Source organism: Strix uralensis, chromosome 14, assembly GCF_047716275.1.
Source record: "Strix uralensis isolate ZFMK-TIS-50842 chromosome 14, bStrUra1, whole genome shotgun sequence".
In the NCBI taxonomy this organism is placed as follows: Eukaryota; Metazoa; Chordata; class Aves; order Strigiformes; family Strigidae; genus Strix; species Strix uralensis.
The window spans coordinates 22,703,884-22,720,847 of NC_133985.1; the positions used below are offsets into that span (position 1 = coordinate 22,703,884).

Sequence of the window (16,964 nt, forward strand, 5' to 3'; positions counted from 1 at the left end):
GCCGCGGCCTAGGCCCTCGGCCAGGCGCTGCCGCCCCTCCCGGCCGCCGGGGGCGCTGCGGCGGCGGGACCGGGGCGGCCTGTGGGGCCGGGGGCGGGCCGGGGCCTCCGCCCGGCGGCCCTTCCCCTCCCCTGCTCCGCTCAGCCGGGCCGCGCCGTGAGGGGCTGGGCCGGGCTCGGCCGTGCCCCGCCTCGCCCCGCCGTCCCCGGGCCCGCACGCGGGAGGCCGCGGCTGAGGTGACCGGTGAGGCGGGGCGGGCCGGGCCGGGCACGGGCCGTGCGGGGCCGCGGGGCGGTGGCGGCAGCGCCGGGGCTGGGGGCGGCCGGCGCGGCCCGGGCCTCCCTCCCTGCCTCTGCCCCGGCGGGCCCAGGAGCCGCGGGCAGGGCGGCGGCGTGGGCTGTGGCGGTGCGGCCGCCGCTGCTTCACCTGAAAGTGTTTTGGTTTGTTTTAATTCTTTCCACCGCTGCCCGTACGTTGGTTTGGTTTTGGTTTTTTTCTGCCCCGTGCTGCTGGTGGCGGGGGGCTGCCTCTGCTCTTCAGCAGCGAATAGTGCCCCGGAATGGCGGGGGGGGAGCAGCAGGGGGGGTTTTTGCTGGATTCGGCGGGGCCCGTACCAGGCTCCGGAGTTAGTCTGGGGAACGGTCGGAATTGCAGCGACCACAGCTTATAAAGCACGTAAAAGGAGTTACAGCTCTCGGAGCTTAAAAAAAAAAATATTCTGAATTATTGAGTGTGCCTGCTCAAATGAAACGTTTGTTATCGTTCATAATGAAAATGCTGAGAGGACTTTAATTCCTCTGGGCGTTTGTTTGTTTTCGTGGCTACAGGCAGCTCAGAAGTACCGGTGCACTTTGATGACAAAAGTTGACATTTTTCATGCCTTATATGAGAAAAAGCCTGCGACCGCCGGTTCTCTGAGAGGAATGATCAGGGGCTCTGCTCTGGCCCTGCTCCCGCGGCTGTCCTTGGTCAGTAACCACTGCCCACAACTTTGCCACTGCGCAGGTGTGAATAAAAAGGTAATTCATGACATGTAGCTTTATTTCCCAAAATCTAGAACTGAAATGGTACAGGAGTGCACCTGCAAGGTGCCTGCGGAGGGTTTGAAGCTTCTTACCCATATCTTCAATAACTGTAATCATAAATGGGGCTGTTTGTTTTCGAACACTGGATGAGCGATACTAATTCATCTTTCTTGGTTTTTTGGTCTGTTTTCCCTTTCAAACGTTAATGAAATGTCCCTGTGTCACTTTTGCCACTAGTGTATTTCACTATTTTTCCCCCTTACAGCTGTCTTGAGTTACTAACACTTACAGACAGTTTGCATTTTGACTTTTCAATGTTCTGGTAAGGTGGGTTGTTTTATTTTATAAAGCCATAAGTGTTCTTCCAACCTGTAAAAAAGTTTAATTATATTTTACTTTGGTTTATATCACTTACTTGGGTTTCTGAATCTTACGGTAGCATAAAATAGATACCCCAAATTAATGATTTGAATAGGATGTGTTAACTCAGTTGATCTTGTAGAGTGGTGTTAACTCCACAGAAAATTTAAATGTCTTCAGAAGACAAAGAGGCTCAGGAGGATGAGCTGCTGGCTTTGGCTAGCATTTATGATGAAGATGAATTTAAGAGAGCTGAGTCTGCCCAAGGAGGAGAAACAAGAATTTGTCTGGAGTTGCCCCAAAACTTCAAAATTTTTGTGAGTGGTGAGTTCAGATGTTTTGTGTTATCCTCAAATTAGGTTTTCCCCAGCTGATTTCTGGTATGTGCGTAGGTGGTCGCTGCTCGAGCGACCTGCAGGAACACGGACCAGAGAAAGCCATGACTGACCCTGTCCTGTGCTTGTGGTATGGTCGGGGTTTGTATCCGAGTAGGTGATTTCATCCTCGTACATAAAATCTCTTTAGTGAACTGTAAAATTAGAGATGAGTAATAGTATTTCTTAGGAATTTTTTTTTTCTTTCCTTGAGGACACGGCTTTCCAGGCTCTTGGTTTGTGCAGGAGCTGCTATTTCACAGTACTGGTGTTTACTGATTTAACCCTATATATATATACAACCCTGTGAAATTTTAGTGCACTGAGAAGTTTTGTTATCTAGGGTTGAATAAATAATTTTAAACCCAGAAATTAATCCAATGAAAAGAGGTATGCTGGGTGCTGTCATAAACAGTTGCAGTTCATTAGTTTTCACTTTCTTGTTATTTCTCAATTGTCTTCGGTTCAGGCAATTCCACGGAGAGCCTCCGGAACAACGGCTTTGAATACACCGTTTGCTTTCTGCCGCCCCTCGTGCTGAATTTTGAACTCCCACCAGACTACCCCTCAACGTCGCCACCGGCGTTTACCCTCAGTGGAAAATGGCTCTCCCAAGCCCAGGTTTGCAACATAGTTTTAACATTTTAACAGAGCTTTTGTGATCATGAATAAATTCATAATTAACAGTGCTCTGGGGGCTGTTAATGTAGGAGATGAAAGTAAAATTAAGACATAAATAATTGCATTGCTCTTTCAGTTGACTCCTTTGTTTCCTACTTATTTGGTCACCATTCTGAGGAATGAAAGCTTGCATCTGTGAGCGTTATTTTTATATGTATTTTATATATATATTAAAAATATAGAACGGTCAGTGTTAGGTTAATGGTTGGACTAGATGATCTTTGAGGTCTTTTCCAAGCTAGATGATTCTGTGAGCTCCAGGATCTGAAATCCAAGTATACCCTAAGGAGGACTGTGGGAGAGCAAAACAGTAACGAGTTGTCAGAACTTACTGAAATCTGGACTTGTTTTTCCTTTTCCAGCTCAGTGCTCTTTGCAAACACTTGGACAACGTATGGGAAGAGAATCGAGGCTGTGTGGTCTTATTTGCCTGGATGCAGTTTCTGAAGGAAGAAACGCTGAGTTACCTGAATATTTCCTCCCCGTACGAGCTGAAAATGTGCCACCAAGGGAACGGGCAGAGTAGGACACCTTTGGTCCCTCTCGATGCTGAGAAGGATTGTGGGGGTGCAGCGGGCTCTGCTGCAGCTGAAGAGGAAACGATCGATGTAAGAGCTGTGCAGGATGTGGAATCGCTGTCGAGTCTGATTAGGGAAATCTTGGACTTTGATCAGGCTCAGAGGAGGAAGTGCTTCAACAGTAAGATGTACTTGTGCAATATCTGCTTCTGTGAGAAGCTGGGCAGTGACTGTATGCACTTCACCGACTGCAGCCACGTGTACTGCAAAGCGTGCCTGAAGGACTACTTCGAGATACAGATCAGGGATGGGCAGGTCCACTGCCTCAACTGTCCCGAGCCCAAGTGTTCTTCTGTCGCTACTCCGGGCCAGGTAAGAGAAGTGTGCAGGCAGTGGTGGTAGAGTTCTGCTAACTTACAATCCTGACAGAGCCGGGGTGTGGCTTTTCCTGGTGAGCCTGGTGAATATATGCGGGGAAATGTTATTTCATGCTCTGAGCCACAACGAGGCATCAGGGTTAAAACTGGATCACTCGGCGTGTGGTTCGCCCGCTGATTAGTACTGGCATTGCTCAGGGGCCTGAATTAACGTCCCGTTGCATTTGACCCTGCGTGCTTTTCATTTGATTATTATTAACATAGCATTGGGACTGTTTAGTTTGAGGAGCAGAAGGCTGAGGGGAGACCTCATCACTCTCTACAACTACCTGAAAGGACGTTGTAGAGAGGTTGGTGCTGGTCTCTTCTCACAGGTGAATAGTGACAGAACAAGAGGGAACGGCTTTAAACTGCAACAGGGGAGGTTCAGACTGGACATGAGGAAAAAATCTTTCACAGAAAGAGTGGTCAGAGAGTGGAATAGGCTGCCCAGGGAGGGGGTGGAGTCCCCATCCCTGGATGTGTTTAAGGGTCGTTTGGATGAGCTGTTGGGGGATGTGGGGTAGGGGAGAACTTTGTAGAGTTGGGCTGAGGGTTGGACTCGATGATCCCAAGGGGCTTTTCCAACCTGAATGATTCTGGGATTCTGGGAGTATTTCCCTAACCTATTGGTGAATATAAAGTGGATACATCCCAGCTGTAGGTCCTTTTTCACTGTCTGTTTTTTTGCTGAAGCCAGCAGGCTCAGAGCGTGTAATCTTTCTTTGATCTTTGTTTAGGTTAAAGAGTTGGTTGGAGAGCAGCTGTTTGCACGTTACGACCGCCTGCTGCTGCAGTCCACCTTGGACCTGATGGCGGATGTGGTGTATTGCCCTCGCCCGGGCTGTCAGACGCCGGTCATGCAAGAACCAGGTTGCACCATGGGCATATGTTCCTGCTGCAACTACGCTTTTTGTACTCTCTGTAAAATGACTTACCATGGGGTCTCTCCGTGTAAAGTCACCGCGGGTGAGTCACCGTATTGCGGAAATGGATCAAGAAGCAATTAAGTCTTGTGTGAAAAAGACTGCAGGTCGGAAATTAAGCGAGGAAGCTCAGCGCTGTGTGAGTTTTCTAAAAGATCAGACAGATTCATTTGGAGTAGGTCTGGTGCTGGCAATTAAAAAGTATTCCTTTGATGACACTCCACAGCTCAGGATGTCCCTAAACTGCTGATTGCCAAGTTCTGAGAGGCCATTGCAGGGGAAGAATCATTTTATGTCTGCCTTTTTTTACCCTTTCCTGTGAACCCACTACTTTCTGTTGTCAGAGTTGATAGTGGAATCAGGTGGATGCTTCTCCATCTGTTTGGCCTCAAAATCATGTGACAAAGTTTCATTAAATGTACATTCAGAAAAAATATTTCCATTTTTCAGTTTATTTTACATTGTAGATTTGATCTAATTCCATTGACTGATCTCTTTTATAATGAAACAGTGTAAAAATGTTGTATTTTGAGGTAGAGGGGTTTTAATATTCTCATATTTTTCTTGTGTTTTCTAATGTTTTACTTTTTAATTAATGACATTAATTGCCTTTGAGAATATGCTGTTATTAGCTGGACTTCTTTATATACTATATTACAAAAGCTGTTTTGTTTGCTTTTCGTTTGGGTTTTTTTGTTCCCCAGAGAAGTTAACGGATTTGCGAAGTGAATATTTAGAAGCAGATGAGGCAACTAAAAGATTTTTGGAACAACGCTATGGCAAACGGGTGATTCAGAAAGCCCTGGAGGAGATGGAGAGTAAAGAATGGCTAGAAAAGAACTCCAAGTCCTGTCCTCGCTGTGGTACTCATATAGAGGTAAGCACAGAGGGGAAAGGCTGAAGAATCGTAGTAACTCTTAGCAGAAACTAAATTAAGTCAGTTCTGCATTTAGGCTGGAACGGAGGTGTATTTGTAGCCTCCAAGTTCACCAGGGAAGGTGAATTTCTAGGAAATGGTAAGAGAACTTTGCATTTCTGTCTGCGTTCTATAGAAAAGGAGGTGATGTTTCTGGAGCTCAGGGACTTGAGTAAACACAGCAACTGGTATTGTTCAGACTCCAGCACTGAAAAGATGGAGGTTGACTATGGATCTGTATGAATCCCTTTGTTTTCCAGGTGTTTCAGGTTACTGCTCTTTCTGACTACAGCCAAGAAATAAAACTAGCTTCAGAAAAATATTAATTTTCAGTATTATTAGTATTACAGCCAATTTACAGTTATGTGATTCTAGCTCCTAGTTGTTTTGAAGAGGTGAAAAAGTATCAGTGCTAAGATAGAGTCAAGGTAAAATGTATTTCTTAGTAAAACGTATCCCTTAGCAGACATGGTTTTGAGGACTGTTACGTAGAGACAGGCCCGAAGACTGACATGGTCAGATTTTGTTACTGCTATTTTGGTTTGTTTTTTTTTTTTTCCCCTCAGAAACTAGATGGTTGTAACAAAATGACATGTAGCGGCTGCATGCGGTATTTCTGCTGGCTTTGTATGGGTTTGCTGTCAAGGGTGAACCCCTACCGGCACTTCAATGACCCATCGTCCCCGTGCTTCAACAGGTCGGTGTTTACTGGGTTTCTTCCAGTGCTGTACCTCTTTGTCTACTTTTTCTGACAGTCTCTCCCAGATTATTCTTACCTTGAAATTTGTAGCTACACAGTTTAAGATACAGTTGCTTCTCTCAAATATTTATGCTTACAAGGGCCCGACATTAACAGTTAAAAAAAATCAGGAGTGATTTGGGATATGATTTTGCTTTTTAAGAGCTTTTGTTTTAAAATCCTGGAGAAGTCTTCTGGGCCTATTCCTGACGCTTTCCTTGCTGCCTCTGACTGAGACAGCCTGTAGTGAAATGTTTCCTTGCAGATGCTCAGGTACACAAGGTTTTGGGTAAAAAAAGCTGCTTCTGGAAAGCTGCAGACTTGCCTTACATCATCACTCTTAGGGATGTATCGGGAGACAAAAGGTGCTGCTGCTGCCTGGACAAACGAAAGGGCAGGTGGCTCGGGGAGGTGGGATGAGGGCAGCCTCTAAGCTCGCGTGTACCCCGCTGGGTCATGAGCCCATCGCCGTGACAGACGCTGCCTGGATACAAAAGTCAAACCACCAATAGTTCACTCATCCCCCACCGTCTGTAATAGATGTAGCTGGCAGGATTTAGTTTTTTCTTGTTCTTGGTACTTCTTTTTCAGCATTCCCTCTTCTCCCAACAGTAACTTTTTTCACTTCCTACCCTGTTTTCCTTTCTATTTTCCTTCTGCTGTTCTTTTTTCTTCTAGTTTAGCTTAACTTCTACCTATCTTGACTAAGCTCACCTGTTATATAAAAAAAAATCATTTTCTTCCCTTTTGTTCCCCCCCACTCCCTGCTGTTTATATGTTATAGTTGTTTGCTCAGCTCTGTATTGCCTGATTAGATTGTAAACTAATGGAGCAGGCAGGCTTGGCTGGTGATTATACACTGCTTAGGGACCAGCTAGGAGCAGCAGCATGCTAGGTAACGTTTGATATGTTTTGGATTATTAATATTTTCAGGGACTTCTTGAGATGTCATGTTTGTAAGGCACTGCAAAACCTCCTGGTGTCACGTGCTTTAGAAGTGCAGAGTGGCTTATTTTAATCGACTTTCAGGACTGCAGCATGAGTGGTTTATGATACCAAAAAAATAGTGCAATTTGCTGCTTTTGTGGTTTTTGTCACATTTAGATTGATTTTTTTTTTTTTTTTGGCACATATCTTACTTTTTTTGGATCCTGATGGTAAATTATTTGCTGTCCTGCAGATTGTTCCAAGCCGTGCATATTGATGGTGAGTTCTTGGAGGATGAAGATGAAGACTAGTAGCTTTCTCTAGCAACAAAAGCTGAACAAACCAGAGACAGATGCTTTCCATTTTTGTGTCAAGTTTGCTTTTCACTTCCATTACGTGATAGACGAATGATAACTACCTTGCACTGCAGGATACTCACGCTTCAGAGGCTGTTGCCAAAACCAAAGGAGACTGTTTTACCCATCCCGTGGCCAGGATCACTGCGGAAGGGCCTCACAATCACAGCGATTGCTAAAGGCAGATACAACCACTCAGAAGTTGGAAGACTGCTGGGAAAATATATACTAAGAGGTGCCCTTTTTGAAAAAGCAAACAAAACTGAAGCTCCAAATCACAGAAATATTTGGGGGTTTTCTTTAGGGAGACTGACCTTTCGAGGATCTTGGCTCATGTCTGTTGTGGGTTTTCGGGCAGTTTTATTGTAACTGTAGTGCTCTTTCTGGAGCTGTGTAGTGGTGCTGCTTGGACAGGGAAAGGTTTCTGATACGATACAGAAAATTTCTTCTGTATTCAGCAACTGAGCTTATTGCTTCTGTAGCATTTCCTGACCCGTTCTCTGGAAAGCAGCTGATTGCTCTGTCACTGATACTTTCTAATGATGGTAATGCTAATTATCCCTACCCCCCTTCTTACTGGCTGTGCTGCCTGGATCTTCGCATTACTGAGTGCTTTGGCAGAAAACCACCAGCGGCCATTTCCAGAAATTTGAATCTGCTTGATGACTCATCTCGGTGTTGCTGTTGTATTCACTCACGTTGCTGCTCCTTATTTTGACAGTGGTGAGCGCTAAGGCAGTGAACCCAGTATGTGGCCAGTGAGAGGGTGAGAAGTATCAGTCAGCTATTGAAACAAATTGTTGTGGATACATAGTTGAGATTAACTTTAATTCTTCAAGATACTGAAAATTACCTTGTTTTCTCAGATGATTAAGTAATTTATTTTTTACTAACTCTTCATATAGGACATTTGATTAGTTGATAGTTTTGCTTCTGGACTAGATATCTTGTTTCTACTGTCCCTGCACTTCAAATTATTTCAAAACTAAATTGTTTCCTCTAAAAGCTCAGTACGTAGTTTTGTGAGCATGAAAGTTATTACTGGAGGGAACCATTAATTTTTTAGAAGTTTTTCCACTTGCAGAATGGTCTAAAAATTTATTTTGAAATTAAAACTGTATGTGCTGTGTTCAAAACAATTAGCAGGGTCTGGATGGATAGCTCAGGAGCTGGAAGACACTTCAGAAACTCAAGGTGAACACGTCTCAGTTATGACTGTTAGTAAATAAATTTATACTTGGATATCTGGCCAGAATGAGTGCTGATTTAGTTCCTTTCCCAGGGGATAGAAGTCTGTATTATTAGAGTTGGCAGCAGTTAAACAGGTAAGAGAGGGTAAGGGTGGATCTTGTGTCTTGGTTTAGGGTATAGGGTAATGTGTAGGGAAAGTTTACATTGTTTATGGTTTAAATTGTATTTCCTGCACCTTTCACATGCACTAAATTCACTTTAAGACAGTAAACAGAGTTGTCTCCCTGCTTGTCTTCATTCTGGCGTGTATGTGGCAGCACAGGTCAGCGTGTGGGACTGAGCTCTGTTCTGGGTGGCAATGGGCTCCGGCGCCACGGGGCCGAGGCGCTCGCTCGCGGGGTCGTCTGTAGAGCGGCACAGACAGACCCGGGCTGGCACCAGGCTCCCAGGTGAAGCTGGTGCAGGATCTGTTCAGCTGATAAAAGTTTGGATGGTTCCGTACGCGACGTGTCCTCGCACCCGAAGAGCCCTGGCTTTCCCTCGGAGATACAAGTCCCTGGTATGTGGTGGTCTTGTGCCACCGCTCGGGGATCGCTGTGTTGGATGGAGCCAGCGCCGAGCTGCAATCCCCCCCCAGGAGTTTCCACAAAGGGTGTGTTGGGATGAGAAGCCCTGCCTGGGGCTGTCTGCCAGAGCTACCAGAGCACAAGCGCTGTGGTGAAGTAGCTGAAGGTGTTGCAGTGAACTACCTCTGCTTCCAAGAACTTTGTGCGGAGGGAGAAGGAATGGGGACGTCGTCACCGCTGTCTCCGTGAATTGTGGGCTCCTGTGGACCCCTGGGCTGGAGCTCCCACGCTCTGCAGCGCGGTGCAGGAGGACAGACCCTCTGAGGAGAGGACAAGCAGGTGACTACACTCGTAGGACAATTGGCTGGTGGGACAGAGAAAACCAGGACCTGTGTCCATGCAGAGAGAGCAAGGCAGCAACTTCAGTAATGCGGCGCAGTTTCATCCTCAGTGTGTACATTTTCCTCTTGTAGCCCTTTCTCCATTTCTGTGCATGCACAGAATGAGTGTTGGATTATTTGCAGACATTTTGTGGTAAAAGGTGGAGAACTGTGACCTCTTTTCTCCTTGAAAGATCCCCCTTTTGCTGCTGCCTGGCAGGACAGAACTGTAGCAGGTGTTTGGTGGAAACCTGCCAGCAAACACTGGGCAAGGGGGGAGCTCCTGCAGTAGGGAGCAGCAGTGGCTATTTCTACCAAACTGCTTTCACTACAGCTTTGGTTCTAGGTTGATAGAGAAATCTTGTGCAAAATCACAAGTCTTTCTCATGCTTCAAAGGTTTTGTTCTGTTCAAACCTGTTCAGCCATATAAACTGTCCCACATTTCACTAGCACAGTGAGACTGAGCACCAGATACAGTCAGTGTGACCACTTAGAAAAAATCAAGACATTTACTGTAGAAAGTTACATTACAGATCAACAGCTTCCAAAATTTCTGCATAAAGAAAAGAAGGGCTCCCCAGTTGTCTTGCCCTCATGTGATAGCATTTGATAGGAAACCCAGGAATCAAGTTTCAGAATTGGTGGGGTCTTGCCAGTACAGGTGGCTGTTCAGAATCAAACCAACCCCCTCAATCCCGGACCAAACCAAAATCCAGGAAATAAACCTTTCCCCCACCCCAAGTGCTAGTTTGAGCCAAGAACTCTCTTGCCATTATTTCTACTTCACTTTGCAGTAACGTTTGCTTGGGAATTTGCTTCTGTCTTTATTAACAAAGCGGTTTCAGGACCAGCTAGAACCCGGCTGTAATTCTGCTGCTAATCCTGGTGTGAGTTTTACTTACGGGGGGTGTCTGTGCAGGAGCGGCCTCGCTGTCTCTCCACATTTAGTTGACTGTTCTCTGTCTCTAAATCTGATCTTTGAAAAACAGGTTTTGGCAGATTTGGAAAGACCGGGCCTTTTGCTTGGTGTGGCAGTCATGTAATAAGCCACAGCAGTTTTTTAAAACAGACCTTTATTTTAGGCTGTCAGGTGGAACGTGGCTTTATGGGAATGCTTCTTGGTGTCTCCGTTCTACTGACACAGTGTGTTTGCTCAGAGGCTCCTTTCACAGTGGTGCCCATTTACTGTTGGAGTCACTTAGGACTAGTGAGATCACGAATGAACTGGTGGCTGAGCACTGTAGCTCAGACCTCTTCCTGCCTCAGCTTTCTCAGGTGCTGCAGTCCTGGCATAGGGATTCCCAGAGTATTTGAGCTCTAAGCCAACGCAAAAATGCAAAGAGCAAAAGGATTTATAGGAGAGGGGGTGGTTTGGTCACTCTTCCTTAAAATTTTAAAACTCTTCTAGGTTTGAATTGTTATCCTGTTTTTATGCAAGCACCAAATCCATCAATATAAATTCCTTTCCAGATCGTTTGCTGTTCTGTAATTAAACATAGGCTGAGGCCAGAGGGACTGGAGTGTCTCCTCTGAGGCTTATGTGGCATCTCCTTGTAGCAAGGGAAAGGATGGGAAGGAGGGAGAGAGAACTGACTGCTTCAGGCTGACACAAATAACAGAGGGCTGAGCAGCACAGAGAGCAGTCATTTATGCTTAATCCCAACAAATCTATGTTCTTGACGTACATCGTAAAAGCACCAGGGCATATAAAATTATACACTGAAAGCGAACATGTCAGGCTTCTTGTGTGACAACAAATAAAATCCTACAGATGCATAAACCATGTTACTAACATGGCGCTTGTGAATGGTGCCTGCAGCCTCTCTTCTGCCAAGCTGGGCTCAAGTCCAACATCTGGCTCAAAGCTGGGTTCAGCCAGGGCTTTATCCATCAGGCCTTGAAAACCTCTGAAGGACAGAGTCTGCACATCTCTGGGGAACCTGGCTTGACTGTCCTCAGAGGCAGGTTTTTTTCCTTACATCCAGTCCCAACTCAAGCTCCATGGTCTCTTCTCCGCTTCTCCCGTGCCCTGCCCAGGTGAGCCTGGCTTAATCTTCTCACTGACCGCCTCGCAGCTGCACAGCACCTTGCTACTGGCTCACGCTGAAGCTTTCCCTGCCCCAGGCTGAACAAGCCCGGTTCCTGTTTTAAATGACTCTAATGTAAGAGTGTATTGTGGAGGGGGAGCGACAGGAGAGGTACTTGTCCTAATTGCAAGGAATACACCCCAAAGGGATTACCCCTTTTGTTTCTACAACATTGTACTTTCACATATCTTCCCATTTCAGCTTTGGGGCCTTTAGTCCATGTGATTACAGTTGCTTCATAGATTAAACAACTCATTCTCTGTTGACTTTACCTTCAGAGAATAAGTTAGTGGCAGAAGTTTGTGGAACACAGTACACTGGATCCCATCCTCATTTGGTTAATTAAGGCAGGTGTTTGGCATCTGTCTTTTTAATGGAAGGAAGCAAGCACATAATCATTTTGCTAATTTAAGAACAAATCTGAGTTTCTGCAGCAATTCCCTTTCTTCACAGCTGGTTTTCAACAGAAAGGCTGGTTCAGCACTATGAACAGCGAGATTAATCGCTGTATGGCTTCTCAGACTGGCTTCTGTCTGCTCCTGTCTCCTTCATGCTGTATAAGGGTTCCACAAGCTTGTTGTGAACCAGCATTAAACCTAGTGTAGCAAGTAAAAACAGGACTTAAGTAGACATATAAAGCAAAATTCTCATTTACTGAATGCTAATGGAATTAGACATTACTAGAGTCCTTGTTCCTTCACTCCCACACCCACGCAGTTAAGCATTACTTTTGCTCTTTTATTACTGTACACCTCAACTGTTATATTTAAGGAATGTACTCCTTTGGGAGTTAATTAAACAGAAACAGCCAATGCAAAGCATAGCTTGTGTCACTTAAAAACTAAGTACAATAGCTGCTTGGCCTGGTCAAACACTCACCTTTAAAGTATTTCACTGTCTTAACTCTGAGTTCCAGCGTGGCATCCTCATCACACACAAACACAGTGTTGGGGTGTTGCTGGAAAGCGGATATTGTCCACATGTGGTTGACACCCTCCTCGATAGCTTTGTACAAAGCAAAGGCTTTGTGGGCTCCTGTGATAAGAATCATCACCTGGACTCCGAGACACAGAGGAGGCCAGTTAGGGACTGGAAGAGAGCACACCTACCCCCTGCTGAACTAAGAGGTCCCCAAGAGGGGACAACATCCATCATCCTCCCCAGAGGCACTTCACTATCACAAATCTGTTTGCTCTGGCTGCATTTTCTTCATCAATTAAGTCCTAGCCCAGTGGGTCATTGTAACGATTCAGATCCTCTGAGCTCCCCTGTTAAGCACCTATATGCCGAGGCTTAACAAGTATAAATCAAGGTACAGACTTAATTAAAAGCTATCTCACACAGTTTGCATGATCTGCTGGTGTAACATCAAGTCCACCAGTGGGTCTTGCAGTTACTTCCCCTGATGAGATTCTTAATCAAAGACATCCTCCCAAACCTTTCTAGCTTCCTGGGAATCACAACTGTTCCGCAGGGTTACACAAAGCGAAGTGTTAGCAGAGCGAAAATGGAGGCCAGAGCAAGAACGAGCCTTTCCCCAGTGCTGCAGAACAGGAGGATCAGGTACTGAGCTGCTCGTGGCAGGGGAAGCGTAAGCTGGCCCAGGCCAGCAGGGTGCAATGCTGCTCCAGGGCTGGATGAGCTTTAGCTGCTCCAGGAAGCCCTGCTCAAGAGCTATTGGATAAAGTCCTGCTTTTCTCCTAACCTCTCTGGCATCCATGACAGTGCCTACTCCGACCGTCAACGCCATTGTGGGGACTCTGGAGAGGTCACCATCAAAGAACCTGGCATTAGCCAATATAGTGTCTGTAGCCAAGGTCTTCACGCGCGTCCTGGATACCAAACTCGACCCGGGCTCGTTGAAGGCAATGTGACCGTCCGGGCCGATACCTGGGACACAGACAGTTGGAGAGGAAGGTCAGTGGCTGCAGTGTTCGTTGCAGGAAGCAGAGCCAACAGCACTGCTGTTAGAAGGACATTCAGTGCTTCAGGAATAAACACGGAGCTGTACTTGCAATTTTTCTGCTCAAGCTCAGATTTGCTTCTGGTAGGAATGCTAGCCAAAACCCCTCTGCAGTCAGCAGAGACGCTTCCCTAACTGCAGGGACAACAATAAAACAAAGTAGATGGCAGAATCTTAAGGCAAACTGATGGGAAAAGCTTGCGTTGGGCTCCTGTTGGCTCAGAGGACTCTGACTACTCCTAGCAGTTTCCTGTTAGCACTGGCAGTTGTGATAGATTTTCTATTCCGTACGGTTCTAGCCCTGCCTGTTTCTCCTGCTGATCGTTTCCTGAACAATTCACTTACTAGACTGAAATACTTAAAACTGAGGGAGCGGTACCCTGGGAAACAGGGCTGCCAGCACAGGAACGCCCAGGGCAATGATATGCAGAGTGCCTTTCACTGCAAACCCACCAAACTGCACTGAAAATGAACTTTCCTGACAATGAGTGAGACACATAGCTGGTGGAGGAAAGGCAGCACTTCCTGCTAGTGTTTAGAGACCACTAGTCCTTCGGGTTTTCACCTCCAACAAAGAGTTCAATTCCTCCAGCAGCTTTGATTTTATCCTCAAACGCGTCACACTCTGTTTGTAGATCAGGTGCATTTCCATCCAAAATGTGAACGTTTTCTGCCGAGATGTCGATATGCTTAAAGAAGTTATTCCACATGAAGGAATGGTAACTTTCCGGGTGATCCCTCGGGAGACCTGGTAACAGAGCATGCACAGGACTAAGACCAACTGAAACAACATCACCCATAACATAAACCACCTACACGTCCTTGCAGTGGCTTTGGTAACAGAGCACTGCTTTCTCCGTCTGTCACTGGTGACTCCCTCAACTTTCATAAGTTGTTTTTATTTCCCTAAATGGCAAAATTAAAATCAATCACAATAGCTCCTGCAAGACATGTGCTCATATTAACATGCAACAGTGTTCCAGAAAAGCAGGCATGCGTCGTGCCTCATCTGTTGCTACCTTTTTAGCCTTCCTCCCAGTTCATATTAGCAAGAACGATTAAAAAGCTGTGCATGGCCTGGGAAATAACTTCCTGAATTTTTTTTTTTCCACTTGAATGCTATAAACTCACGCTGGACTGCCTATTCCCTAATGCTCCTTGATTAGGATTGTTCACAGAAAAAATTCTTGACCGGAGTAAAATCTGCATTAGCAAATATTTAGCCTGTATGTTTTTCACCTTTGGAGCTTTAGGCTTGCCCACTAATCTCTCTGTACTCTTTCTTCTGAAGAGGCTATTTCATCACGGCTCCATAAACGGATCAGTCCTCTGCTATCTTAACGGGAGCGTGCTTGTAAGAGACCTGAAGCTAAAGTGACCTTTATAATCCTAGAGCAAAGGTGGTAGTTTATACTGCACACTATCTCGGCTTGCAATGATAAGATCAGAGAATACCAGGTTGGAAGGGACCTCAACGATCATCTGGTCCAACCTTTCTTGGCAAAAAGCACAGTCTAGGCAGGGTGGCCCCGCACCCTGTCCAGCTGAATCTTAAGAGGGGAGTCCACCACCTCCCTGGGGAGATTATTCCTGCAGCTGATTGTTGCCATTGTGAAAAACGGATGCTTAGCTAGTCAATACCTAAGTCCAGGTAAAATACAGCAGTGCCTAGTGTGTATAATACCAGGCAACACCTGATACCCTTTAATATTTCTTATGCAGGTTTTCAAATTGTGCCTGTGGGCTCCCTTGGCTAACCCAAATTTTATCCTTCCCACCCCGAACCTCTGGCAGGGGAGATTTTCTGTGCCCACCAGGCACTACAAGACTGTTGGGCTGCGGTACCGAGTGCTGCCCGGTCACCCGACATCCAGGCTGGACAGACAGAGAGGTAACAGACAGCAAAACCGCTGAGGGAAGCCAAATACTTCTGGTGTGCGGGCACTCACCCACGTACTCGTCCATGTTGAAGGTTTTCACGTACTTGAAGGAGAGGTCCCCGTTCCGGCAGTACTCCACCAGCTTCCTGTAGCAGCCCAGCGGCGTGCTGCCTGCGGGGGAGCCGCCGCCTCAGCCCCGGGCGAGGGCCCCGGGGCCGCGGCCCCGCTCCCGGCACCCACCTGTGGGCAGCCCCAGCGTGAAGAAGCGCCCGGGGCCGGGTCCGAAGTGGACGATTCGGTTGCGGATGTACTTGGCCGCCCACTCGCTGGCCTGCGCGTACGTCTCCAGGATGATGAGCTTCATGGCTGGGCAGGGCTGGAGCCGAGCTGAGGAGCGCCGCCATTTTACCGCCGCGCCGCTCACCTCCCTCCTTCCCTCCCTACCTACCTGCCTGCTGCCGTCCCGCTGCCGCCGCCCGGGGATCCCCACAGCGGGCGGGACCGAGGCAGCAGAACCGCCCGGGCCGCCCTCCGCGCCCGCCCCGCCGCCCTCCGCGCCGCCCCGCCGGTGGGCGGTGAGCGCCCGGCCCGGCCCCTCATGGCGGCCGCTCCCCTCAGAGGGAGCCCCGCGAGGCGGGAGGAGCGGGCCCGGCCGGGGAGCCGGGACGATCGTAGAGTCAGGATTCGGGGAGAGAATTCAAAGAAGCGGTTAAATGCACCCAGTAATGGGGTGCTTGGGCTGCTAGCGGTCTGCTCAAACGCCTTACGAATACGGGAAATGTGCTTGATGCCTGGACAAAGCTTTCGGGAACCAACCGAGGACAAAATTCTTCCCTGTGAGGGTGGTGAGACACTGGCACAGGTTGCCCAGAGAAGCTGTGGCTGCCCCCTCCCTGGAAGGGTTCAAGGCCAGGTTGGACGGGGCTTTGGGCAACCTGGGCTAGTGGAAGGTGTCCCTGCCCAGGGCAGGGGCTTGGAACTGGATGGTCTTTAAGGTCCCTTCCCACCCAAACCAACCAGTGATTCAATGGTTTTCCCCAAATGCACTAAAAAGGCAATTAGATCTTTAGATGTCCTTATTCCCTCATGCTTCTAGGGTGTCCCTGCCGCTGCTGGGATCCGCTGACTCGGCCCTTCAGCTGCTCTGGGTGACCCACGATCTGTAAAGCCAAGCCATGAGCCGTGTCCTGGGCAGGAACAAGCAGCTCTCACACTTGAAGCGTTTCATAGGGACTCGTTTCAGGGCATGTCGGGGTTGTTTCAGGGCTTTGGCTGCAGGGACAGTGAACAGATCATGACCTGCCGATGTTTGTGCTGCTCCTAACAGCAGACGTATCCCCAAAAAAGATCTTTCTGCTCTTGTTCCAGCTGCCTTCAAGCTGTAGTGGAAACGTGCCCGACTTCCCCTTGCAAAGTCTTGGTTCTTTGTTGAGATGCAAAGGTCTCACTTCAAAGTTAGCTTTTTGCTTTCATTAGAAGAAAGAATAACATACAAATTGCTGTGCTAGGATCCAGCCTGTGCAGTTCCTTCTTAGTTTAATAGTTCAAACAACCTGGCTAGACTGAGTTATCTCATCATGGATGCTGAGAAGTCCTGGCTTGGTTTGCATTTGGATGGGGAATGATGGGTGTGACGGGCTGTAGCCAGACAGCTGTGG

The 16,964-nt window shown here is 47.4% G+C and overlaps 2 protein-coding genes across 8 annotated transcripts; one reads left to right on the forward strand and one right to left on the reverse strand.

Annotated features, from left to right (window-relative positions):
• Nucleotides 1–80: 80 nt before the first annotated feature.
• Nucleotides 81–8,700, forward strand: RNF14 (ring finger protein 14). 5 transcript variants are annotated; one of them, XM_074883341.1, is made up of 9 exons: nt 81–236; nt 828–1,019; nt 1,547–1,709; nt 2,229–2,380; nt 2,803–3,330; nt 4,115–4,343; nt 5,005–5,177; nt 5,783–5,913; nt 7,136–8,700. In XM_074883341.1, exons 3-9 carry the CDS (start codon nt 1,556–1,558, stop codon nt 7,191–7,193), a joined length of 1,425 nt encoding a protein of 474 aa, XP_074739442.1. In that variant the 5' UTR covers nt 81–236; nt 828–1,019; nt 1,547–1,555; the 3' UTR covers nt 7,194–8,700. The 5 variants fall into 5 exon arrangements, with proteins under 5 accessions (XP_074739442.1, XP_074739445.1, XP_074739441.1 ...); XM_074883344.1 differs by having other exon boundaries at nt 85–243; nt 1,528–1,709; XM_074883340.1 differs by having other exon boundaries at nt 85–243.
• Nucleotides 8,701–11,000: 2,300 nt separating this feature from the next.
• GNPDA1 (glucosamine-6-phosphate deaminase 1) lies at nt 11,001–15,834 on the reverse strand. Of its 3 annotated transcripts, none has more exons than XM_074883346.1 (7): nt 15,755–15,834; nt 15,547–15,672; nt 15,376–15,477; nt 13,992–14,174; nt 13,169–13,353; nt 12,343–12,517; nt 11,001–12,059 (listed from the first exon to the last, which is right to left on the reverse strand). In XM_074883346.1, the coding sequence occupies exons 2-7, from the start codon at nt 15,668–15,670 to the stop codon at nt 11,962–11,964; spliced, it is 867 nt and encodes a 288-aa protein (XP_074739447.1). In that variant the 5' UTR covers nt 15,671–15,672; nt 15,755–15,834; the 3' UTR covers nt 11,001–11,961. The 3 variants fall into 3 exon arrangements, with proteins under 3 accessions (XP_074739447.1, XP_074739448.1, XP_074739446.1); XM_074883347.1 differs by having other exon boundaries at nt 15,547–15,682; nt 15,755–15,828; XM_074883345.1 differs by having other exon boundaries at nt 15,547–15,693; nt 15,755–15,817.
• Between the last annotated feature and the right edge of the window lie 1,130 nt (nt 15,835–16,964).